Source organism: Amphiprion ocellaris, chromosome 3 (genome assembly GCF_022539595.1).
Source record: "Amphiprion ocellaris isolate individual 3 ecotype Okinawa chromosome 3, ASM2253959v1, whole genome shotgun sequence".
Classification (NCBI taxonomy): Eukaryota; Metazoa; Chordata; class Actinopteri; family Pomacentridae; genus Amphiprion; species Amphiprion ocellaris.
The window spans coordinates 16721809-16748761 of NC_072768.1; the positions used below are offsets into that span (position 1 = coordinate 16721809).

The following is a 26953-nucleotide window of genomic DNA, read 5'->3' on the forward strand; positions in this document are numbered from 1 at the left end:
AGGCAAATTACCATGCAGCATATGCATCCTAATGCTCTCAATGGCTACTACCTGTATGGGAGAGGGTGTGTAGTGGTGATGGGGCATCTGGCACAGTATTTGTCATGCATGAATATGAAATATGCAGAGAAAAATGAATCAAACATTGTTGCTTTGCCTTTAGCATAATTTAATGTTGCTTCTTGCTGAGTAGTGTGAAGTTCAGAGACTTTTTATTTTCTTGGAAAGCTGTATTTCCATTAGGGAACTGGCAGATATTCCAACTACTTTCATAGTTTTTCATCATCTTCAAATCCATGGAATAACATGCGTTGGACTTTTGACCTTCACATTGTGCTGAATATTTCATACCACATATCTTTTTCTCCTCTGTATGTGAAGAATTAATTATGGCTTCTCCTCAGGGTGTTCATCTGGGAGGATGGAAGCCTGGAGATCCTCAATGTGACGCGAGCAGATGAGGGCAGGTACACCTGCTTCGCGGAGAATGACCGGGGCAAAGCCAATAGCACGGGCTCCCTGTTGGTGACAGGCAAGTTCCAGCTGAAGAATAATACTTCATTAATAGTTGTCTTTATGTCTCTGATGTTTCTAGGACAGTCAGTGTTGCTTTGACTAATGTCAACCTTAGCTGGCAATCATTCCTGTCACTGTCCCACCAAACAGTCCCGACCTCCAAATGTCTGCTGTTGTTGAATTATGGCCATCTGAGCAGAGCGTCGGTATACAAGCCACTGCTGATATTCAGTCAATCCCCAAGGGCAAAGGCGTGAGGGAATTGCTTTAGATCTAACATGATGAGACAAGGGCTTATCCCTCACACTGTTCAGTGAAAAATGAGGAGGAAACCTGAGTTATGTACTAAGTGAGATTGTTTAATTGAATATCAAATAACTAAACTGATAGTTTTCTTACTTGTCATTTCTTATCTTTAGACGTGCATGCTCAGCAGTCAAGCATTTCAATTTTTTACAGCTGAGCTCTGGTAGTGTTGGATGTACAGCTCTTTTCTGCCCTCTTCTGGACATCTGCGCATAGTGAACACTTCTAGATTTTTCACACTAAACACCACATACAGTTTATCTGCATACAACATGGCTGGTCGGGGCTCTTTTTTCATTCACATAATTTGCAGTTTTTAATCAGGTTTTCTATAATCTAAACGGTGTCAGTAGCCAGACGTGCTTCATACTATTCCCTGACATTCCCTCGTTGTCTTGTTTTTCCCCAGACTCCACAAAGATCACCTTGCCACCATCCAATGCTGACGTTAAAGTGGGAGAGAACGCCTGGATGGAGTGTGCAGCATCACATGACCCCTCTCTGGACATCACCTTCATCTGGTCCCTAGATAGCCGAGTCATTGACCTACACAAGGAGAGCCAACATTATGAACGAACCCCGGTCAGACATCATATTGGTCGATTAATTTTTTTTTTACCTAGAGGAAGATAAATAATCCAAGTTTAGGTTGGATTGCTTTGGTGTGACCACAAAATGTCCACTTTAGTCTGGAGTTCATCCACGTCAAAATCCTATTTGAGGTCGAGTTGATGTCTGGACTATTTTCATTGGAATACCTGAAACGGAAAAATATGGCCGGATTTTAATGACTATGGCTCTAAAATCCATTTCACATACCTACTCTGAGTGGAATGGTGCGCTGTATATCAGTTTAATGGCAATTTCCGCTAACATCCATTATTGTTGACATGGCCTACTCTCTCTCTCTCTGTTAGTGCTGCTCTAACCATAAGCTAGCGGTTAGCTTTTCTCATTCGTCACTCTGCCTGCTAGGCAAACACCATATTATGACCGTGATTGATGATACCCCATTTTTGTATGCAAGGAGAATTTTCCCCTCGTAAAAATGGGGTACAGTTCCACTTAATACTGTTTGTGTGGTATTAGCAAAGCCAGCTTGAATCTTTAGCTGCAAGTCCAATACAGTGATTTATTTTTTTAAGTGGATTTTTATGAGATTTTTGCTTTTTTTACATCGAAAGTGCTGACTGGACTAAACACTGTATGGGGTTTGGCATTTCTTCATAGGAAATAAGGTGCTGTTGAGTGAAAGTCGGTGTCCAGTTCACCTCGATCACTCTGGAGTAATAACAATATCTCATTTTCCATTTTTCTAGATCAGTGTCAGGCTGACTGAGAAAATAAGGAACATGACCGTTTTCTTGTATTGCTCGTGCTTAAATTAAAAGTTGTCTCTTGTGTTGTTTTGTGCAGAATGGAAGCTCAAATGGCGCGCTGCTGATTAAGAATGCTCAGCTGAAGCATGCTGGGCGCTACACCTGCACAGCACAGACTCCGGTTGACAACATTACTGCTTCTGCCCACCTGGTTGTCAGGGGTGAGTGTATTGAAAATGTCTGAAAACAGTCTGCTTATCTGTCAAAGTCTGAAAAGTTGTAGTTTCTTGACATGAGACTTCAGTTTGTTTGTTTCAGTCGGTGTTCTTCTCACTGCTTTGAACTTCGTGGGACTCAGCAAGAAAATACTTTTATAATAAACACATTAAGCAATCTAATGTCAGTTATAATTACAGTAGGTTGATTGTTTGTGGACTGTCAGTCAAGTCTGACCAAACCATACTCATACAGCAGTGTTGAAGCAGATTATCAGAATTTTTGAGTGTTAAATGCTTAATACATAAGTTAAGAGTTTACAGAGGCTTTAATTCTATAGATCTTATTAAACTGAACGCGGGACAAAATCAGACATATACTCCTAAATTAATCCCAAATTCTCATTGTCTGACTGTAGATATACCAATAGAAAGTGCATGTGTGTGGGAATAGAGACAAAGAGACAGAAATATAGCACAAGTACTGTACGTTCTACAGCGCGTGTTTGAAGAGAAGTAAATCTCTCCAGAGTAAGCAGACCGTAGCCTTTTTTGCCAGATAATCTGTCAACCCCTAGACTCCATGCGAACGAAAGCAGGAGAGAAAGCGTTGGAAAAAGCTGTGGAAGGAAATGCCTTGTGTCCTCAAGCATAAGGCAGAGGCACAGTGAGAATACTGAATATCTACCAGTACCACCCAGTAAAGGTCAGACCAACTTAGTCTAGTCTATCTGCTGGTCCCGTCTCTCTAGATTACATAGTTTGATTATATGTTGGCATATTGCAGATTGGATCATATTTCTACCCCCAAAAAGTTGCTGTTTCCAGCCAAGCAAGGAAAATTGGAAAATAAATAGTTTTGCAGGAAAGTTTTTTATTTGTTGTGAGTTCTGTTGCTCTGGTTGCATAGACACAGCAGCAGTTTAAACTGAATGGGACAAGCAGTGCTTGTACCAGTATGTCTGACATGTTTTGAATGGTGCCAGTTCCCATCTGTCTTCATTATAAGTGCATTAAGGGCGATGCCGTGTGATGAGTATATGATGAGTCATAGATTTCTATCTCTCAGCACAATATTTTGATACGGACAGTTGCTGATCGCAGTGCTTGTTCTCCCGACCACATATAGATATCAATACATACAAAGTAAACACTGCTACATTTCCACGGTGCTCTGTCTCTTTTTTTTTTTTTTCTTTTTTACTGTACTTCAGCTCCTGGATGATTCATCAGGCTTTGTTTTCACCTTCCATTTCCTGATGACTGAGAGCTTACCTTACAGCCCTCTCCTCAGGTCGTGAAACAGGCCCAGTGTTGGTGGACAAAGAGTCTCTTCAGATAGCAAACACAGGAATTCTAGCAGTGATCTGGTTGCCAATGATCCCCGTTGTGTCCTGGGTGTGCTGCCGTCACCGCTGCTTTCAGGGCAGGTGTTGACAGATGGCCAGGTGAACGCACAGCGGCTGACTGTGACGTTTCCCAGAGTGTAACCAAAGCACAGGTCCTGGGCTGCTCCTAATGGAGTGCCAAATGCCAGCAGCCCGGGGCGCAGCGCGAGAGAGATGAAAGACAGCCATTTATCACAGCAGATGAGGAAGCAGATCTGCTTCAGGAGATTGTCCGAGCTAAAAACACAGCTCTGCACCTGTAGCTTGTTATTAGTAGGGATTTGAGATGGGGAGAAGAGTCGTTTTCATATGACGGGTGTGTGTTTTTATAGTGTAAAGTTACAGTCTTGCCTGAAATGGTGTTGAAATGTGGCTTTGTTAACTTAAGTGTGAATTAGGAATTCAGTTTATAAACTTTATTAAATTTGGTTTTCTTTTTGCAAAATGCCTACCACCAATATCTATTAATTCAAAGTACAGAGTTAGCGATGTAACACAGTATTATGCAGTATTATCATTGTCCAAACAGTTTAGTCCATTCAGAGTCACAGTAGCAACAGGGAATGCAGAGACGCCTGGGCCTTCCCATCTCCAGCAACTTCATCCTATGCAGACATATACAATATGCAAAATGTTTCTTTCCTTACATTGAATTGTAGAAAAGCTACTTTTTTCCTACATCTCTGCTTTCCCCCCTGACCCTTAGCAGAGAGGGTAAGCTTAAGGGCTGTCCAGCTTTGGCCGTCTAATCGCCTTACTTCTCTCAGCTTATATTCATGATTTGGAAAAAGTAAATTCTGGCTGATTTGTGAGTCTGTGGGTTGGGAGGCTAACCCTGTCACTGTCTGGGTTTTCTATTAAGACATTTTTAAGTTTCAAAGGAAGAATCAAGAGGAGCAGGAGGACCAAGAGAAAACACTGGATTCAAAAGCCTTTGCTTAAGCTTTAGTTCATATGTGTCAATGGGCTCTAAGCTCTAATGCCTTAATCCATCAGTCTTTGCTGATGTCTTTTAAAGAAGACACTAAAAAGAGGAAATGTAAGGGCTTTGATGTGCTGTGTTTCATATGCATCAAAGGGTAGTCTTTTTGCTACTGATGTTAAAGTATAAAGTTGTTCAACAGCTCTGGACTTTTACCAAGGATTTCCCCATGAGAATGAAATTCTTTCAATAACAATTTAATTTCCTTCTCTCTGTCTGCAATTTGTGAACAAGCAGGACATTCATTGTCTGCTTGAGGGACAAGTTAAAATGGGCACTTTTGGGGATTTAGATTTCTGAACTACAAGTTAAGTGACATTGTGCTTTCCCCTACATAAACCTGCAGCTACATTTGCATTCTTCCCCCTCAAACAAGACTTCAAATCTGTTTGTTATTCTTGTCTTTACCATAGGTCCCCCTGGTGCTCCAGGTGGCGTGCGGATGATAAACAAAACTGACAAGAGTGTAACTTTGCAGTGGAGCCGTGGAGCAGACAACCACAGTCCTATCTCCAAATATACCATCCAGTACAGGGACCAGTTCTCAAAAGATGTCTGGAAGAATGCCACTACATGTAAGAACTCCAGCATGCTAGTTAGTCAAATAAACACTGCTACTTTAATGCTGAGCTGAGTCTTGTGTAATACAAATTTTGGTCATGCCACACAGAGATACTGTAGGCCTACATTGTGATTAATGTCTCTTAAAGATGACTGAAATATCATTTAGTCACGCCTCAGTGGCCTTAAATATAGGAATGGATTTCAAAAATAGAACTTCATGGTTGTTTTAAGGATCATTTTGTTAAATTGTGGGACAGCACAACCTGCGATGTATAATGTTTCAACATACTGTGCTATATAGCGCTGAACTGTGCACTTGTCTGTAGCTCCTGCTGATGTCGAGGGAAATACAGAGACGGCCACGGTGGTGGATTTGTTCCCCTGGACGGAGTATGAGTTCAGGGTCATTGCTACCAACACTCTGGGGACAGGAGATCCAAGCAGCCCATCACCTAAAGACAAAACCCTGGATTCAGGTAAGGTTGTGTCCTGGCTTTGATCCAGCATGCTATCCATAAGATTTGTAGAATAAAGAATCTGAGTAACTTGAAAGGTCATGAAGTAGAAGGAAAAGAAACATAGTACTACAGTCCAGCTTTCCATTCTGATATTTATTCATCACTGTTGTTTTACTGCACTGTTTACTTATGTTAAGTATCACTGTAGAAATGAGTCAGCAGAAACCCCATAATGCTGTACTTCTTAGAACTGGGCAATGCTGCCAAACTCACCACACAAACCACTACAAATGAGCACTTTGGTGAAACTGTATACTGAAATTCAATTATAAAATGGAAATCACAGACCTGCAGTAACCTCTCTTAAAAAAATAATCATCAACTGAATGTGAGCTACTGGACTCAAGGCAAAACAAGAGGACTTGTTCCTCCATGTCTCCTGAGTGGCAAGGTTCCCATATGGATATTAAGGTGTTGCGTTTGGCACAGGAGAAGACATTGATACTGTATTTGCAGAGGAAGGATGTTTCAGTAACGTTGCCAGGGCTAGGTTACAGCCTGTGTGGGTTGGCTTTGTTTGTGTGGATTTGTAGCATGTGGGCTCAGAGTTTTGCTGTTGCTGTCTCATTGTAGTTCCTGTGGTGGCGCCCTCGGGTGTCGGCGGGGGTGGAGGGGCTAGCAGAGAACTGACCATCACATGGACGGTAGGTTGGGACTTTCCACTGGGCTGAGTGGGGAGAAAGGTCACAAGTGCACGTAAAAGCCAATAGAAAGTTGTTCAGATTGGAGTTATGTTTTAAATCATTCCAATGACAGTTTTTTTGGACACATGCAGAAATAAAAGAGAGTGTATAGTCATACTGGCTTTGTATTGCAACTTGTAAATAATAGCCTGTTTCACAGCTGTATTTCACATATTTTTACACTCATTTTCACTGCAGTATGAAGTCCTACACCTCAATGGAAACAAGACAACTATGGCCAGAAGAAGAGAGAACTCAAAAATGTCTTCTTAAGTGTGACAGTTATTATGCCATAAATCATAAATTAAGTTTGAATTTATTTCATCCTTATTCTATAAAAAATTTAAAAACCTGGAATCTGCATGTGCAACATTTTTCCAAGTGTCCCCAGCTGTTCCCAGACTGGAAAAAAAGATGATTCTACATACCAGATGGTGTTGCATAGAGTGATATATTAGAAATTTCACTACTTACATTTTTAATTTGTTTCCATACTTACGCTGTGTTAACACAGCCTGCAGTTCAGACGAAAGGCCGTGAATAATTGTCATATGCTAATGGTTTCTTGGTTGCAACAAGCTGGACAGAATATTTACCTTTTTCTTAACAGAATCTGATTAGAACAAACAATTAATTTTTGATGATTTTTTTGAATGAGACATGTAGAATAAAGGGATTTTGATGAAATGCCACAAATTGAACCTTAGATTTGGTTAAGTTTCCTGACCGGACAGCATGTCACAGATAAAAAGTTCAAGAACAGTCAGGGAGTTAGCAGTCCTCCAGTTTTAATGTTTTTTTGCTCTTATTAATGGTTTCATTTTGGTGATTTTTTTAAAAGACAACATGCTTTTCAAACCCGAGGGAAGTTTTTAGGGCTCAGTGGATTTCAGGAAGCCAGTGATTAGTTTCCAATCACTTTGGAAGACAGCAAGTAGGACCAACAGATTAGGTTGAATAAGAGAATAATATGAAAGAACTTAAACTACACACTACTGATCATACAATATAAAGGAGCGTATTGATAAGAATCAGATAATCTCATACCAACACTGCACCACAACATCACTATCCACAAAAATCAGTGACTTGTCTGATGATATTCTCGATGTCTCTGCTGCAGCTGTTGATAAATTAGCTATCGCTAAATTGCATTTTGCTTGACTGCAGTGTGACCATTCAGTTCTAGAGCAGCTGGAGGATGAAGCGACATGTTTATCTTTTCTGGGCATATGGTGTGATGATGATAATATGGTGCCAACAAAGGCAATAAGGTGTGAGAACAGATAGACATAAATGAACCATCGAAAGTGTCACAATATCTCTCTCAGACTGCACTTACCTTACTGAACAGTTCGTAAACGACATGCGATTAATGGAATTAGCCCTTTTTGAGTCATGGTGTAATATCCTCATATAAAGAAGATGAGTGTCTGTGTGTTAAATATAGCATTTGCCACATTACGGTAATTTCTTTTGTTTTTATCATCAGCCTGTGGAGCCACAGTACTACTATGGGCCTAATTTTGGCTACATTGTGGCCTTCAAACCCCGAGAAGAAAACCAGTGGAAAAGAGTGGCAGTAGCTGATCCCCAGGCCAAGCGCTACGTCCACAAAGACTCCAACATACGGCCTTTGACAGAATTTCAAGTGAAAGTTAAAGCGTTCAACGGCAAAGGAGAAGGACCCTACAGCCTAACAGCCGTCATTTATTCTGCACAGGATGGTGAGCACTGAAGAGATTCACAGCTCTCGACACTCTCAACTATAATGTAGAAAATGTGCTAAACTGATCTCGAAACAACATCACAGACCAACCTGGTCCCGTTTTGTGGGCTTCAGTGAATGAGAAATCTTTCAGTATGCCAACACTCTGCTATTTCAATCTGTCAGTGTCAGCCACTTATCAGTGCCGTGGTTTTCTGTGGAGTACGACCCATTTAATATTAGTTCTCATGTATAGTTATGAGGAATTTTAATTCCCCCTGAAAGTGAACCCATCTTTCCCTCTCTCTTACTCTCTCTTTCCTTGTGGGGGGATTATAATGATCTGTGTAGCATGAACCAGAAAGCTGATAATTCGCCCAAGGATGCGAAGCATTTAGCCTAGTTATTAACTTCCACTGACAGACAGTTGAGATAACCACTGGCAACCCAGACATGATGGGTTACAGAGATGCTCTGCTGCCATGGTAACCCACTTAGGGAACCCTTGCATTTTGAGGGTTTATGATTTTATAGTTATGCATGCAAAGCACTCTATCTCCAGGCAAACCATTTGTAATTATGTGCTAGATGTGCAATATTGGTAATGTGTGTTTGTGTTTGTGTTCTACACAGTTACAGTATTTGATTGGTTGCTGGTTCAAGGCCCAGTGCCAGACTGACAATTTAACATTCAAGGACAGTTTGCTGGCAAGAATAGTATGTATATAGAGAGTAGCTGTCCCATAACTCATGGTAAATCCAGTCCGATATCCAGTAGAGGAATATAAACCATGGGAAAATTTCTGTGACTTGCTGAAGCATCACTGAAAGAAAATAGTCATTGCAACAGCTACAGACATAAAAGAAGAAACATTAGTTTACAATCAGAGTAAAGGATCTGTTAGTATATGTCAAGGTAAACATATTCATACAGCTAAAATATGTGATGTTAGAATTTTGTGTGTGCAATATGAAAAATGACCTGTAAGGACCAGTCTTCAAAATGGTTCTCTTACTTTAACCTATTCACCTGATTACACTCTGGGTTTCTTTGTAGCTCCATCTGAAGCTCCTCTGATTGTTGACTGCAGAGCTCTCTCTGCCACAGTAGCCACCGTGTCGTGGATACCCCTCGCACAAAGTAATATAGATGGATATCAGGTCAGTAGAAAATTTTACTGAGGTATTATGGTAAAATAATCCGCTTCTCTACTGTGTTTGTGGAATGTATTATGACTCAGATGATATTTAGAAATGTTTTTTGTGATTTGGTTTAAACTACTCTTCATAAAAAACAACAATTGAGCTGCTAAAAGTGCATAAAATCCCCATATATATATATATCTATATATACAGTAAGTATATATTTTACCAGCTGTCCTCTTTGAAAGTATTACTGCACACATAATGATTTACAGAACAGCTGGTTTCTATAATTTAGTCTTGTACCTACCTTGATACATAATTTCTACATTTTGGGAATTTGCTTTTTTACTCTCCAATGAAGAGTTAGATGAGAAGACTGATAATGCTCCTATGTCTGTCTGTGAAATTCATGGCTACAGCCAGCAGTCTCTATGCTCGTATAGTATAAAGATTGTATAAACATGGTAGCTGTTTTCAGCGTGCTAAGCTAAACTGGTGGCTGGCTGTAGCCTTATATTTATTGAACAGATATGAGGGTAGTATCATCTGTTTTAGCACGAGAAGTTGAATAAGTACAGTTCCCAAAATGTTGAGCTATTCCTTTAATTTTATGAAACATTTTTCCTTTCCTTATGATATTTATCGCGTCCGAAAAGCGCTGCAAAAAGCACTGATCCTTGCTTTCTCACCTGTGTCTCTGTGGGTTCCAGGTGAAGTACTGGAGAAATCACGAAGACAGTGAGGGAGGGGCTCAGAGGGTTATGGTGTCCAGCAGAGAGAACCACACTAAACTGGAGGGTTTGAAGCCGGACTCGCCCTACTTTATTGAAATTCGAGGCTACAACTCTGCAGGATTTGGGATGGCCAGCAAACACTACCAGATCCACACCAAGAAACCCCGTACGTTGTGTTTCATAGCATTCATACACCGATCAGCAGGAATCTGCATGAAAAACAACATATATCTTAAAGCAGCGCGTCCTAAAAATATTTAATAATATTTTTCTTCCTGTTACTAGCTCCAAGTCGAGCGCCCAGAATAATAAGTAAAAAGTTGAAGGGCCAGTCGGTAAATATTGCCTGGGAACATGTGGAACCGCTGGCTAATGAGTCATCAATAGATGGGTACCGGGTGAGCACATTTCAACATTTTTATTTCATTTCTGAAAGGAAAGTGAGTATTTCTTGTGCTATACTCCAACGCCTTTCATGTGTATATCATAGGTGCTGTACAGGCAGCAGGGCCACTCCACAGGTACTCTGTACACAACCAGCAGGCGGTACATAGACCTTCCCCTGCCTGCAGACGGGAACTATGTGGTGGAGGTGCGGGCACACACAGAGGGAGGAGATGGCGCTATGGCACAAATTCACCTCACAGGTAAGTTAAGATTTAGGTGCCTGACTTTGAGCTAGTGTTTAATTTTCTCTTCTTTGTAGCAAACATGCATCAGATGGAGTGTATAAAAGGTGGGAAATGGGAAACAGAAGAGCCTTTGAAAGGTGCCAATTCAGAAGAATGACCCTTCTCTTCCTTTCAGTGGAGTTATCTGTTTGATGAAATTCAATTTACCGAGTGAGAGTAATCTCCCGTGAAAAATATTAGGCCATTTTCACCCAGGTTTAGTTTCACATCTTTGGAATAAAGACTTCAGTCATCTAATGGCTTTTTAAATCCATACTGCTAAGGTGACACAGTGGGACTGTTCATTCTTGACCTGCCATTTGCTAGTGGGATTATACCAGGTTCAAATTTGGCAGTAGGTTATCATTTAGCTAGAGGTTTTCCATGGGGCCAGAGTAGAGCTGTCACTTCGGGTTTCATACCTCAGATTGCAGAGTTAAGATGGTCCGTGACTAAAGCCTTGATTGCCCACTGACTGGATCCTCTCGCTGGATGATGGACTGACAGGCAGGCTGACTGGATAGAGGAGGGCATAAGCCTCTGTAATTGATCTTGATGTGAAGAGGAAACCCCTCCTGTGGTTTTCCTTATCCCTTATCATTCAGTCCAGACCCCACCTGACAGTTTGATTTCACAGACCAGGGAATTTAAGCCATGGTGGATTTCAAATGCCGTGCATTGACAAATAGAGGAGCATTTAAGGTGATCTCCTCACCGATGGGGTATATCACACTTCACACACCGAGTATGGTCCTTGGTTTAATGGATTAGGATTGGTGGAAGGGGGGACTTTGCTGTATTGTATTTCAATCTTTTCTTTTTCTTAGTCTTAAAGCGACTAATTACTTAAGACTAGGTGGCTTTGTGCGGAACTGTTTTTTACTAGGGGAGGCAGTAATGATCTTTTGGACAGGCCTGTCTTTGCTGGAGTGTGATGGGCAGAGTCAGGCATTCATGGAGATTCACCTTATCTGGTCTGGTTCTACTTTATAAAGGGGTTGCAGTCAGTCAGGTTCATTTCCCTTGTAATTTAATGGATTTACTTTTAGTTACAACTCATGTAGTCTCCCCTCCTTTGTCCAGCTCTTAGCTCTTAGCTCATGGGGGCTCATCCACACAAAGTGTAGGTGGTAAGTTTTCTAATGCTAAATTAGAGATGTATGAAGAATTTTCTGGCAACAGGCTTGTGCTTGTACTTTTTGTGTCACTGCTTCTAATTTTTGTGACAAAAGTTTGCGGCTTGTCTCAAGGAGTTAGTGAATTAGTCTCAGGTTTATGTTTGCATACTTGAGTTAGTTATTTTAAAGTAGCAGGTTTGGAAAGAGATTTGACTGTTGTTAGTGATTGTGGTCAGTTGTGTGTAATATACATCGGTTTAAACTGACAGGTTTGTGTGTCATTCCACAGCTTTAGTTTGGTCTTGTGGGACTGGAGACAGTTTCTGACATTTAGTACCATGGAAACAGCATGAAAGACTCGTGGACATGGCATTGATTGTGGTACACGTTAAAATGTGAGCTTTACCCTTTGGGATTTGTTTGTGCATTGTTATTCAGTGCAGCAGTGAAAATGATTGGAGCAGTGACCTTGAGGGCAAAGCCATGGACTCAAGGGGTCACTTTTACAGTTAGCTGTCTTGCTCTAGGGGTTTCTAATACACAAGTACCTACTTTTGGGTGTGAAGTATAAAGACTATCAGTGTTCAATCCTCATGTGAAGAACATCTTGTGGGTCCTGATGAAAGGTGTTTTGCCTGTTATATTGAAATGATGGTGCTGGGGATTTTGTAGATTCCCCAATAGCAGCAGCTTTGCCCTTTGATCTACAGTTGTTGCAAAGAGAGAGATAATCTGAGCATACAAGAGGATAGGACACAGTTTGGAAAAATAAAAATAAAAATTACAACAGTATTGGTTAGACCTAATTAGACCAGGCAAGTTGTCACTTACCCAGTGGTAGTAGTGGTAATGAAACCACTGAGACTTCAGACGAGTCTACAGCTTTTATTTCACAAGGTCTAAAAATGTTTCATGTGGTTGGTAAGTAGTGTTTAGCATCAAAGTTTCATAAAAGACACCAAGATACTTTCTTTCTCTTTTTGAGTGTATTGCCAGTGCTGAGGTTTACTGTTTACTGATACCACAGTCTGTGCTAACAGGTAGGTACAGGAATCTTCTTCAGCTCTTGGCACCATTGTTAGCCAGAAATAGGCTGTTGCTAAAGATGCAGTCCTGAAAGCTTGAGTCTTACCAGCATTTACCAACATTTTAGGTTCTGGAAGAAGTCTGACAAGCAGCCTCATGTTGAGTTTGCCAGGGATTTATTGAAACTTTTCATCAGCTGGTTTTGTTCTTTAGATGCCACTACCTATAAAGACCTGTGAGATCTGATGCTGCCAGAAAAGCTTAAAGATTCTTTTCCATCTGAAGTTGCCATTCAGATTGCTGAGCACAAAATCAAAACCGCCTCTGAAGCAGCCACTTTGGCACATTAATATGTGCTGGCACAGAAAGATAAATGTGAAGATTCTGCTTCAAATTGTACTATCACCAAGGCTGTTGGTCACCCAGCTAAATGTTCCATGTCTGAGTCTGCAAGTATAAACCATGTTCCTGGTTCTGCTGTTTTGGGTCAAGTGTTTAATTGTTGCCATTGTGTCAGGGACTGGAAAGCAGGCTGTCCTGTACAATAAGTACGGTTCCTCTAAATAAAGTGCATTGCTTAGTGGTTGAAATGTTAAACCAGCAGCTCTCATTCTAGTTATCAACATTCTCGAGGTCTCTGAGAAGCTGCTTCACATATCTATACCTACATTTAAGAAATATTCTGGTCTTGCAGCTTATGTTTCAGATTTCACATTTGAAATAATCATCAGCCACCAAAGTTCTGCTCGTAAAATCCATCATATTCTTAAAAATCTAACCAGTACACAATGAATTTTGGGATACACTGGGCTGAAAAAGATCCGGTGGGTGGATCCTACGCAGTGCAGGAAAAATAAGATGCATTTCTAGGCCGCATTTGAAGTTGTCTTCGAAATGGGACAGCCTTTGTCAAGCTGCTTTGACGCAGTCAGTCTTGGAATACAGCCTTAGAGGGATTCTTCTCCTGAATTGGGACACAGCTCTTGCAGTGATGTGTAGACTGTGGAGTTTAGAAATCAGATCCTTTCACTCTCTTCAGCATGGTGGCTTTGTTCCACAGTGTCCCTTTTTGTGATTTGTATTTCGCCTCCCCGCATTTACACTTCATACCGCTCATACAGACATTGCGTACACTGCTGACTTGAATTCTTCATTGAAACATATTGTATTTATGGATTAAATGTGGTCTTCCTACTTTGTCACATTCCGTTGGACTTGGGTGTGAAAGTGGGACACAAGACTCAACTTTTTCCCCCTTGAATCAGCAGCATATTTTATTTGTCCCTCTCTCTCAGGTGGAGGTGTCGTGGTCGCCCAGTCTCTCAGTGTGCTCTCCCTGCTCCTGGCAGCTCTCCTCTGCCTGAACCTCTGAATGTAGCGCCATCTTCGTCTTCACTTCCCGTGAATGAGACTCCTATGGTTGCTTATGGTTGACGCCTATAAGGACTTTGGGACTCTTTCCACAATCTTTTGGTTCCGCCCTGTAACCCGGGATGTCATGTTCCAGCTCTTCCCCTCTGGAATACTTTTGTGGAAATAGACACAGAAATGGAAAAATTGGAAATGGACAATGACGTTCCTTATTTATCCACAAAAGGCCTCTTTGGAGGAGTGTCAAAGGAGTTCTGTCAACTTTTTAAATATGCCTTATATAAACGACTGCACTTGTCTTTCACAGCAGCTTGTTCTAAAATGGGTCATGACTGAAAGTGTAAACCCTACACTTTGCACCGGTTTGCTGTTTAGTCTTTTTACATCACAGAGCTGAACTTTCTGAAACAAAGATGCTGTATGTTCAGAAATGCAGGCTTCAGTTGATCTGTGATGTTTTGGAAAATCAATCCTACAGTGCATTCCATAGTGTAAGGTGAACAAGTAGCTGTGAAAGGAAAGTGTAAGAGTTTATAAAAAAAAGTTTCATGTCTTTCTTTATTTGCAGTTCAGTGGCATTTTTTAAAAAAGTTAAGCACACCCTCTGTTACGGAGATACAGTCAAAGCAAATCTGAAACTCTTGCATACTTCATTTTATAACAAGCACAGAGAAAATAGCAATTTATGTCATGCTGAAACAATGTATTCAATAATTGATATTGTTTTACTATCTAATATACCGTCGATGTTATGTGAAGAAAAGAAGATTGGGTTAACCTGCAAATCAATGCTTATTTCCAAACCATAACATGAGCTCTATTAATACCACTTTCAAATAGTGTGCATGCTGACGTTGTTACATGAAGAAATGGTATAAAGAGTTTGGGAGTTTGACAAGCAACATGTCAAATGTGCCGTTTCAAATGCAAAACTGCAGCAAACAGTGTGTAACGATGTGATTATTTGGGCTGCTTGCGACCTCCGGTTATGTTTCTACAACTGTGCAGCGATCAAGGCTTTGCCACAACATTTAGGCCAATGTTTGAACTGAGACCAACAACTTCAACGTGTTAGAAACCTAAACCTAATCCACTTTGTTTTGACTGTATCATTAGGACCTCAGTGGTACCAGCTGGTGCTTTGTAAAGAATGTTGGCATTTTATTTAATGTGAACTATTTCATTTCATATCTCTCGTTTATGGCTTTGTGTGAGAGTCACTATTAACAGTTACAGGGAACGATAGCGACACTCATGCCCTCCAATAATTGTGCAATGTCTGACTCATCTGTGGCTACTTCATATTTTCTAATAAGAAAATTTGCCTAGATCCTATAACAGTAATCTAGTATATTTCATTTTTCATTATCTTTTCATTATCTAGTATAAACAAAAGGTAAGCAAAGCCATCCATGTCAGCGGTAAGAACCCATCCAAAGCTCATGATGTTGTTTGAAATGCATCATTTTTGTCTTTTTATTAACATGATCAGAGATATATAAACATTATCAACTGTTGTCCTTATTGCTTTTGATTATTATTTTTCTGTCTTTACCCACCTCTGGTTGGTCAGTTCATAAGTTTATTTCCCTCAAATGGAGGAATGAATGCTGCGTTTTAAGTTTCTCTGATTCATTTCTTGTGTGACTGATGCTGGTCTTGCTTCTACATTGTAAAAAAAATATCGGTGTCCACCACAAAGTGCTTTTCCCGGGTTTTCTTCATGCCACAAATCATAAAAAAAAGAGTTGCCAAATGCATGAATGCCTTGAACTTCGACACTTCGGACGAAGCAGTGGCTCTACATTATAACATGCATGAGACTGGAGACAAAGTGGTACGTTACTTTGCAGCAAATCGACATAGCAACCTCTCAGCTTCATATGAAATACATTCCATTCCTGAGTGACATCCCTTTACGTCAGAGACAGAATAGATCTTAGCCTAATATGTGCATCAGCTGCTAAGCTTCATTACCAGTCATCCCATGTGAAGCCTTTGGGAGAGGATTTCGTTAGAGAGGAAATCTTAAACTGACTAAAGGAATCTCACTCATTCAAGTTCAAAAATGTTCTCGCAGACACGGTGGTTGGGATTTGATGGCATCGCTGGTGTCAGTAGCGGCATGTTTGGCTGTCTGCTGGAGTTTGGTGCTTCGCTGGACATGAATGGTACATATGAGGGATGAAAGTGAAACCTCTCATTGGCTGGACAAGGAACAATAAAAGTGTAGTTAACTATTATGCTGCTCTGCTGTTTTCTCTGTTGTTTTGCAGTAACTTTTCTCACAAGTGAGCCTTTGGGAATACACTGAAAAACTGAGTCTAAGAGCACTTTTGGCTGGTCAGTCGTGTTCACAATGGAAGAAAAAGATTCTTTATAATTTTTTTAAAATCTCAGTACTACTAGATGCCAGAACATAGTCTGGTATCCAAAATGTCAAAAGGTCAAAGCAGAGTCTACTTATTGCAAAATGAGGCATAGGTTCATGTAAAGGTACTCATTATGTAGACACCATACAAGTTTTTTTTTTTTCAACTTGGAGACCCAAAAGTTTCCCTTTCAAAAGCCTCAGACTAATTTTGAAAGAAAGTAGAGCTACTTTTTAAACTACAGCTGGGATTTTTGGTCTGTAGCAATGCATTGGATTTTACAAGTTACAATATTTATACAGTGCACGGCCCAAAAAAAAGTTGCACGCTCTAATATTTTGTTGGACTGCCTTTAGCTTTGAGTATGGCACTCATTCACCACGGCATTTTTTCGATAAGCTGCAATGTCACAGCATTTATTCCTGTCCAAAGAGGCATTCATTTTTCACCAAGATCTTATATTGGTGATGGGAGAGTCAGACCATTGCGCAAAATCTTCTCAAGCACATCCCAAAGATTCTTAATTGGGCTGAGGTCTGGACTCTGTGGAGGCTAAATCATGTGTGAAAATAATGTCCCATGCTCCCTGAACCACTCATTCACAATGTGAGCCCCATGAATCCTGGCATCATCATCTTGGAACATGTCCATGTCATCAGGGAAGAAAAACTCCACTGATGGAAAGACCTGGTCATTCAGTATATTCAGGTAGTCAGCTGACCTCATTCTGTGGGAACATAATGTTGCTGAACCTGACCAACCCCAGATCATAACTCTAACCCCCACAGGCTTGTAGGCACTAGACATGATGAGTGCATCACTTCATCCACCCATCACTTTGGAACAGGATAAATCTGGACTCATCAGACCACATGCTTGTTCCTCAAAGATGACGGGTCACCACTATCCTACCAGGTTTTAATAATGCGCTAGACAGTTCTTAACCTGATTTTAGTAGTTTCAGAAATCTCCTTAGTTGTTTTATTTACTGTTGCAGGCCAATAATTTGACCCTTCTCAGATTAACATCCTTTCCATGACCACAGGATATGTCTTCCAACATGGTTGTTTAAGAAATGAGAAGCTCCTCACTGCATCATCTAGGGTTAAATAAGTTGTTGCAGCTGAAACTACAGTAATTATCCAATGGAAGGCTCTTACCTATTTGCTGAGTTAAATCCAGGTGACAACTTTTTTTTTGACCAAGTAGTGTACAGTTAGTTAAAATGTGAACATGTTAAGTTCCTATAACTTAAGATGTTTAAATATGCATTTCTTTTTGAGCTTCTTGCCCTTTCAAGCTCTAAAAGTCATGTTCAAAGATCACTGTTGACTTTGCAAACAGCAGTTGAGAGAGCAGTCTCAGCACAAGCTCTCAATCATATCACATGATCTTTATCACATTAGTCACTGCACTGCAAAAAAACCACACTGCTCTACATTGTGTCATAGAATAAAAGCTGTAGCTGCTTTCATGCAATAAGAAAATGATGAATGACTGGAAATATAAAACCTCTTCTCTTCAAAAGTCGCTGTTTTAGTTCACAGCGATGCAACCTGAGAAGGGATTCCCTGAGCCCAGTCTGAAATCCTGATGTCACTGCAGCACCGAAGCAGAGGTTACAGCAGGATATTTCCACTTCAGCATGTTCAGAGCGTCGCTTTAAACACACACTGATGTGTCTCAGGTTCTGCCAAAGCTTCTGAGGAGGATTTAAATATAAATTCAGCTAAAAGGAAGCTTAGTCATTGCTGCCTTGGGATCAAAGTATCTTTCACACAAATGCAACTCCACGCTGTTTATGTGTGAAATACTCGTAGCAATGTTTTAGCTCTCACATGTCAAATAGGAGAAACTAGAGCATCATCTATGATTCATGAGCACCTTCCATTATCACCTCAGCTACGTGCAACAAGTTGTCAATCCATGTGTGGATTATCTCCCCATCTTTTCTCAGGAGAAACCTATTCTTTACCAAAGCCACATATATCAGATAGTGTTTCAGTCTGGCCTCCATTACAGATAAGGCCTGGTCTGGTTTTTCAAGAAGAAACAGCTGTTGGTGTTTTGTCTCCTATCAGGTATCAAGCAGATGAGAAGTAAATTGATATCGTTCTTCTTCATGGATTAGGTCAGACCTAATGAATCAGATTTAAATTCTTATCGAGCCTTGGGCCACCTCTCTGTTTCAGTCGGGGTCCTTAACAGTTATTTAGAGAAATCAGCTGACAGGCAGAACAAAAGCTGAAGATAACTGATTTTCCTCTGCAGTGACTTCGAGGTTTATCAGTCTGAGCACATGGGCTGTGCGATAGGTCTGATCCAGGTGGCTGTCTGACACTTTCCTCTCCTCTACATCACATTCTCCACACTTAAAGCTCTCAAGTCTGGCTGTATGTCAATGTTTGATTTAAACAGATTTCTATAAAGTAACACAACAGCTCCTATTTCATTTGCAGTGACTGACAGCAGAATAACACCACATTCCTCTGACCTCCTTGTGCATGTGTTTTTCCCAGACAGGTGTGCAGTGCCAAGACAGATTGTACTATTGTCTTTGTAAATCTCCACCTGTTCGTTGACAGCTCAGACAACACAAAACACACTTTAAAGTGGTGCACGCAGCAGACTAGAACCAGACCGCTGTGCAGGGAGACCCGAAATGTGACGCTGTCTCTGAGATGCCTGCAGTATGTCATGCTGTGTCAGGCAGAGAGACTGGCCCCGACTCATACCGGAAGACTTTATAAGTGAAGGTCTCCTTGCAGATATTGTGTTACAGCTGGGATTTAGGCACCGGAGGAGTTCGGTCCCCTTGAGACGAGTTCCATTAGCGCTGAAGCTGCAGTGAAAGAAGGCTGATTTAATTTAATAGGTGAGGAGGAGGCACAATAAAGCCCCACTGATAATGCCAATCATGATGTGTTTAAGTGACTCCTTTCCCTGCCTGTCAGAGAGGTCTGCTGCTTGTGCTTGGAGATTGTATGAGAGAATGAGCGACCTCTGCTGGAGGTTATTCAGAATGCACAACAAGTTTATAATTTCACACAAATCGCACAAGTCATTAAGTAAAACGCCAGATTGCGAAGGTGGTGCCTGATGATGAATTAAATTAAATATAATGTGTTGACAGTAAAAGCTCACACAGACCCCAACTAGAAAGATCAGATATGAGTCTTGGACACGTTTCACTCTTCACGCACATCTCATGTCATGTGGTGCTAGAAGTGACGCGGCCCATCAGCTGAGAGACCTGCGCAGAGCAGCTCAAACTTTTTCCGCGCACTCACGCTTATATGAGTTCAGACTTGTGAAACAACTTTGTCCCGACTCGTAGTTGCGTTCTGAAGTTGTCTGCGCAAACTATGCGCGCTGATTGCCCAACTTCTCATGAAGAAAACCACCCAGTCGGCCAAGTTGTAACGCCAGGCGGGATGGAGACGTCGCAAGCGAAGACGCACACGGCTCCTGGTCGTTTTGGTTTTGTGTGTCAGAAAGGATGCGGTCTTCTGCTGCCTGACAGCGGCATCAACAGAGAGCAACACTGCTGCGTGGAGGCGCTGCGCACCGTCACCGACGCGCTGGAGGAGAGGAGCGCAAGTTTGGAGCACGAAGCCCGGATGGCGAGGCTCAGGTGGAACAGGAGGGAGCAGAACCTGTTGGCTCAGGTGACAGCTCTGCAGAACGAGGCTCAGCTCGCCGCTCTGAAGTACCAAGGCAGGCTGCACCAGTACCTACTGCGCATCAACGGTATCGCCGAGCACATAATTGGATACTGCAAGGTGAGAGGGATGATTGATGGGGCTGTGTGTGCTGCTTTGGGGAATAAGTATGATTTATGATCTGACTTTGGATGTCATATGAAGCAAAACATGGCGGGTTGATAAACTCCACACTCTCCTGTGTTTGTTGACTGACTTTTAGAGTGACGTGCAGATATCAGATGGAGCAACATGTGCGGAGGTGGAACCACAGGAGGCTCCTCAGGTAGGAGAAGCTCATTCACTCCTGTTAAAGCTTTTCTGTCAGTGTCAGATTTATTTATTTATTTTTAGCTCCATCTCCTCCATTTATTCAAAACTTACCACAAGTTTGATTCTGCTCATCCAGAATGCCCAGAGGCTGCAGTGCACTTATATTTTGATTTCCTGTCAGTATTTTTTTTTTTAGTGTCCACTCTTGTGCTGTTGTTGATTTTAGGATGTGACTGAGTGTTTTTAAAAGCTCTTCTGAGCTTCCTCCTGCTGTTTCTGCTGTCTCCGCTCAGGTTTAGCCCCACAGCCAGTTAATTCTTAGTGTAAATGTTGACTTTGGGATCACAGTCTGACCGAAGAGTGCTTATAGAGACTAATCTCTGCTCACACTCTGCTGTTTGCAGTCGGTTGGTGTGGCCCTTTGTTTCCTGGAGCGAGAGCTTTTGTTTATTGACACAGGAATTTGTTTTATAACTACCAAGTTGTATATATAGATACATGTCGATACAAACCTCAGTGCCATGGTTAGAGCTGCTTTTGTGGAGCACTCTGTTCATATTGTGTGGTTTCAACCCGTATTGTTGATCCTGCGTGACTTGAGAGATGCTTCTTTGTTATTTCGTGTGGCACTTTTTGAAAAGTATGGGGTCAGAACACCTCATCGCATTTCATCTAACCTCTGCATTTGAACTCTATCTGGCCTTTCATCTGCACAAAGGGAAGAGGAAAAGGTCGTTCCAGTGCCAAATGTTAATAAGCTTAAGCGAGTGACATTTGTATCGACTTAATGCAATTGTTTAAAACATAAAACACAGTTATCTACAGAAGCAGTGTGCAAGTGAGTGTAATGAATGCACTGTCCCCTGCAGTTGATGAATATCCATTTTCATCACTAATTAATATGTTTATATGAAGCTCAGGGTGACATAAATCTGTCAGTCCAAAACCACAGAAATTCCATTTACAATGTGGAAGATTAGGAAAGTCAATGAAATCCCAAATGAGAAGCTGGACCTGAAGTGTTTTGACTTTTTTTCTTTCTTATAAATAACACAAATCAATTGAATAGAGCAAAGAAAACCTACTTGGATTAAATGTAATCAGTCCTCTTTGCTTTTGTTCTTGTACATAATGTGTTTTCTTAGGTTTTTTGTAACTGCCGACAGTCTCCTCTGTGTCTACATGTTGATGGACTGAACTGTGTGGACATTTTTTAACTGCTCCTGAGTCTTTGTTGCTGCAGTGATTTATTAAACCTCCCAATGTGGCTGTCAAACCTAATATTAGCCCTTGTTTTAGTAAGGTCACAAGGTAGCCTCAAAATTAGTTATTAACCTCCTGGCCAGGGACTGTGTTGTGTTTGGGCTGTGGCTGAGGGTGGATGAGTTTAATCGTGCTAATGGTCACATAAAGTATCTCTCTAATTGCCTGCTGCATGCTGCGAGTGCAACAGACTCACTTTTGATTAATGTGGAAAACTCTCCTCTCCTCACTCTGCCAGCATCGGGCAGCAACACAGCATCTATTTTCAGCCCTCTTCTTTTTTTTGTTCTTGTTTAAAAACTCCTCTCTAATGTGTCTTTAATAGTTTTCTCACTGTGTGTTTTCTTCTTTTGCTTTCCAAATGGATTTTCCAATAGAATAAACTGGTTTGCAGTTCATCAAACAAAGTTTTAGAGTTCAGTGGAAATCCACTTTGTTGGAGAAGTGATGGCTCTTCTGTCTGTGTGGACAATAGATCTGAATGACTAGTAAACATCCCAGTAGCAGTTATGGATTGTCATGGTTCCATTGTGTGGTTGGAAAGTGCACCTAATTGAGCCTTTATTGAGCTTCTTATGCCGCGTTTGTCAAGTTTTCCATTCTGGCATGGCACATATAAAATGGAACTTATGCTGTAAATTTTAGAACAATAGTTCTCTGATTTCAGACAAAGGAGCGTAAACATGGCTGTTTTCTCATTGCTAGCCAGTGACAAGGCATCTTGCTGGCTAAAATCAAAACTATTGTGAGTGGAGTCCAGCTATAATTAACTGGTTTCTTAATGTTGCCATTTTTTCCCCACGTGTTTATTGAAAGAAAGTCTCAATTTCACTTGTTTTATAAAGAATTTTGCAAAAGAGGTTCTAAATATGCACTTGATGGCTACATGCAGTTTAGTACTAAAGTCTGAGACAGTCAGTGAAGATGTTTCTTTATTGCATTCATGTCAAACTCAGTACAAGTTGCTTCAAAACAAATGATAATTTCAGCTTAATAGCGTGAGTGAAAATTTGAATCTGTAAAAATTCTGCATGAATTTGAGAATATCTCTGCATTTGTTTGATGGCCTTTTGTCTTAGTGACAGCATTTGAGTGGGAATGAACTCCTCAAGCTGGTTCAGACTTGAGATCTAGGTTCTCCCAGCGAGATCTGACAGTCTTCCAAAGAGCTTCATATCCGGCTGTCTTGTTCTTGAAGTGTCCCATAATTGTTCAGTGGGGTTGAAGGTAAGTGAGTGTGGAGGAAAGTCCATGATGGGCAGCTCTCTGTGGTCTTCTATGGTCTTCAGAGCTTTGAGGTGTGTTCGGACTCATTATCTTGCTGCAGTATAAAATCTGATACACAAACTCTCTGAAGAATGGAGCTACTTCACACTTCATCAGGGTGGAGTTGATTCACTGCAGGTGTCCAACTTCAGAGTGGCCAAAAAAAAACAGCCCCACAGCTGAATTCTTCCCTCCACTCACTGTGGGTTTAATATAATTCTCCTTCCTGGGTGTCTCCTAACATACATCCTTCAGTGGCTGCCACAAATCTCTTCCAAAACTTGGATGTGTGACTAGGATTTGTCTCCATCATTTACAGTGAAATGCTGGCATGTCTTAGCCCACCACAAGCGTTTGGCCTCATTTCTCCTCCTGAGATTCTACTCATCTTCTGAGACACCACTAGACCGCTTCCTTTTGACGGGAGTTTTTCCAGTTGGACTCTTGCATTGGTTAATTAGCAAATTCTGTATCTGTGCTGAAGTTGCTTTTCTATCTCTCAGTGAAGTTTGATGTATTGATTTTCAGATAGTTCAGTCCACTTTTGTGCGCCTGATTGTACTTTAGATACAACTGATTCAGTTTCTACAAAATATTTTAGAGCTCCTTGCACTTATTCCTTCGAATCCTTCAGTGTAATCTTGATTTGATGCTGACAAAGCTAATATCATGTTTTTAAATGATCACAATGCTGCTTAATGAGCAATGATCTGCTGGAAACTTGATGCATGACCATATTTATCACAGCTAACTCTGACTACAGAATGATTTATTTCAAGGCAATCTGACATTTTGCATAAAGGAATTAACATAATCGCTGCTGCTAATTTGGTTGAATTCGAGGGTCAAACTAGAAACAGTGCACATCTAAAATATTTCTTAGTTTTTGTCGTAAAATATGCTCAAAGTATTAAAACGAAGTATTTTGTTAAGAATACATTTTCTGATGATTTTCAGGTCTATATGAAAATATCCCAGATTTTTACATGGTGTAATGTGCAAAAAACTAAAGCTAAGCAACTATCTCAGGCAAATATTCAGCATCCTCACAGAAAACATGACGGTGGAGGTGCAGCATTGTTCTTGTATTGCAAAGTGCCGTATCATCCTCCACACTGAAAAAGAAATAAATCAGACTACAAGGCTGAAATGATGAAACAAAAATGGATATTTATACATATTTTATGGTAAACAAATAAAGAAAGATTGTTACCGTATTGTTCTTAATTTTGAAATGTGTTTCACTTTTTAAAAGTTTGCCAAACTTAATGCTAAAGAGCAGGACAGGGCTGCTGATGTTAGTCTAAAATGAAAAGCACAATTTCACCAGTCCTTAATAGTGCTTTTTCCAATGCAGCATGTAACTCCACAAAGTAATGCAGTTAGCAAGAGATAATCGGATGCTACATCTGAAAATCTAATTCATCTGCTGAAGGTGAAAAGTTTCCTTAAGCTCATGTAAAATCCATTTGAAGGGTGAATCATCAAGCAGGATTTGAAACATCACAACCGTGGAAATTCTGCATTGCACACATAATGACAATGGACCTTCAGTGGTGTCGGAGGAATCTCCTGTTCCAGTTTGAAATGAAAAAAATGTGCATCGTATGTCCATAGATTGTTGATTTTTCATTGAAGGATGAGGCATAAAATCAGTATTTACTTTTTATTATTGAAATCCCACATCAGACTCAAATCATTATTCAGAGCAGAGGGTTTTTGAATGTCCTCAAACAAAGCTTTAAATACCAAGCACTGGCCCTGAACACTGAAATTCAAAACCTTATATGCGTAGTTACAGGTGCTAAGCTGTGATTGGATAGTTGGTGCTCAGAGCTGTTGGTGTTCTGGTCACATTCATTAAATGATAAACATTATCTGGCTGCTCATTGATAAAACATGAACAGAGGAGAATTCTAGTCTGTGCTTGAAGTGGCCTCAACACTTCCACAGATGCTGATTGTTCATTTTTGTCAGTGATTGTGATGATCGCTGTAGAAAACAACGAGCTTGTTAAATATTGTGCTTGTCTAGAGAGCAGCAAAGAGAATACAGCGGCTGTTGTGAGACGTCTGTGGTCCGTCGTCAAGACAGCGACTTAAAACGAGTCCCGCTGTATTTTTCCATGCACCTCGGAGATGTACTGATCTAGATCCAACTGATTGTGTGTTCGCTGGCCTGACAGTCAATGCAGTCTGTGGCTGTGAGTCAGGCTGCAGTTCTGCTATGTGGAAAAGGGATAATGGATGTAAGGCAGAGCGCTGAAAAGGCAACAAGGATTAGTCAGCATTGCAAAAACATACTGACCTCCATTTGCCCATGTAATTTGCTCATGTTTGTCTAAAACCAGATGAATACACAAATGGAACCACACATGAGGTAAAACAATCCCACCACTCCTCTTATCTACAGCCAAGATCCCACAAATCCGCACTCTTGAATTGGAGTCAGCAAAAAATGGTTGGAAACTAAGGGAATATGTTCATGTAATTCATATTGGATAGTTCTTTTCATCCATCATTACCAGAGCTGCTGAAAGTAGTGCTCAAGAGGGTAAAGATGTGTTTTGTTGACCCAGATTGTGCCTGCGACACTTCATTGGAGGGTTATTGGCAGAAACGCTGAAGCTTTGAGTGGGAGTGCAGTAGATCCAGCTAATTCTTCTTTGTGTTCAGATCAAGAGAAACGGGTTATATGGAGAGAGAGAGGGAGGGAGGGAGAGAGCACAATCTAAGTATCGGTGTCATCAAAATCCAATCTTGCGTGACAGGTGGAGACGAGAGCAGGGACGTTTGTTTGCTTCCATAACAAAAGATGACAAGAAAAGATTGCTTCCTGACAAGAGCGCCTCTGCTTTTACGTCAGCGGATTTCATTTTTCTTGTCCAGTTTTAGTTCCTCAATAGGGTGTTGGTCTGATTAAAGGAAAAAAAACCCACTCAGGAATACAGAGAAAACAGCTTTGGATGTTACCGCAAGCAAAGGCAGATGTCTAATGGTGACAACAGTTGTACACGTCTTTTTACTGCCCGTCTAGACACACAATTCCCCAAAGCACTTTGTTGAAAATGGATGGAAGTACCTGCATTCAGACAAAGCAGGATAAAGCCATCGGTTTATAGCTTGCTGTCTGCTTCCCTCACAGCTGACAGAGTTCGAAAAGCTGGGATTGGCTGATATGGAAATTGAGTCGATCCCACAGTCCCTTCTAACTTAGTGCTGAGGTGGAAATATGTCGTGTGCTCTGTGTTTTCTGTACCTGTTCTGCTCTGTTTGGGACGCCATTTACCCAAAAGTTACACCGTGTAAACTGTTTGTCCTTCGCCTGCGAGAGAGAAACCGCCCTGCTCACCATTTCCTATTTCCTCTCCAATTCAACACACACCGAGCTGCTAAAACAAACTTCTGCTTGCATTCATTTAGATTCATCAGTTAAGAAAAATTTGATACAGATAAGAACCTAATTTTTCAATGCCACTTTAGCAGACATTTTGTTTAATGTCCTGCTCCTGCTTATCTCCCTGCATATTTATAGGATTTCCATTAGTTCAAGAATTTGCTGTATTTTCATAGGTGTTGGTTTGGCAAACGACATGTTTTTCCAAAGCTCCGAGGCAGATATTGAGATTAGGATATTCCAGATTCCAAGGTTGTGGATTCGGAGTAAACCAAGAGCAGCGGCTGCAGAGTAAATCATTTTTTTGTGTGTCTGCTTGCGTGTGTGGCAGTGTGTTTACTTTAGCTGGTCAGGCCTGTTGTTTTAAGCAGGAGGTGTGAAAAAGAAAGGCGCTCTGCTAAAGACCACCGCGCTCGT

General features: G+C 40.9%; 2 protein-coding genes across 5 annotated transcripts in view; both read left to right on the forward strand.

The window, feature by feature from the left end:
- Positions 1 to 16508, forward strand: part of LOC111567050 (contactin-1a) — a 75981-nt gene extending 59473 nt beyond the window's left edge. For all 4 annotated transcript variants that reach the window (XM_023267907.3, XM_023267908.3, XM_055009193.1 and 1 more), the window contains exons 13-24: positions 405 to 532; positions 1232 to 1404; positions 2239 to 2362; positions 5140 to 5301; positions 5617 to 5766; positions 6382 to 6452; positions 7984 to 8218; positions 9257 to 9360; positions 10056 to 10245; positions 10365 to 10477; positions 10570 to 10726; positions 14190 to 16508. In XM_023267907.3, coding sequence (XP_023123675.2) covers positions 405 to 532; positions 1232 to 1404; positions 2239 to 2362; positions 5140 to 5301; positions 5617 to 5766; positions 6382 to 6452; positions 7984 to 8218; positions 9257 to 9360; positions 10056 to 10245; positions 10365 to 10477; positions 10570 to 10726; positions 14190 to 14266 — 1684 coding nt within the window. In that variant the 3' untranslated portion in view covers positions 14267 to 16508. The remainder of the gene's footprint in view (positions 1 to 404; positions 533 to 1231; positions 1405 to 2238; positions 2363 to 5139; positions 5302 to 5616; positions 5767 to 6381; positions 6453 to 7983; positions 8219 to 9256; positions 9361 to 10055; positions 10246 to 10364; positions 10478 to 10569; positions 10727 to 14189) is intronic.
- Positions 16509 to 19909: 3401 nt separating this feature from the next.
- The window catches only part of LOC111567055 (PDZ domain-containing RING finger protein 4-like), a 123941-nt gene continuing 116897 nt past the window's right edge, over positions 19910 to 26953 (forward strand). The window contains exons 1-2 of the mRNA XM_035947117.2: positions 19910 to 20419; positions 20562 to 20624. Of these exons, the coding sequence (XP_035803010.2) occupies positions 20003 to 20419; positions 20562 to 20624 (480 nt within the window). The 5' untranslated portion in view covers positions 19910 to 20002. The remainder of the gene's footprint in view (positions 20420 to 20561; positions 20625 to 26953) is intronic.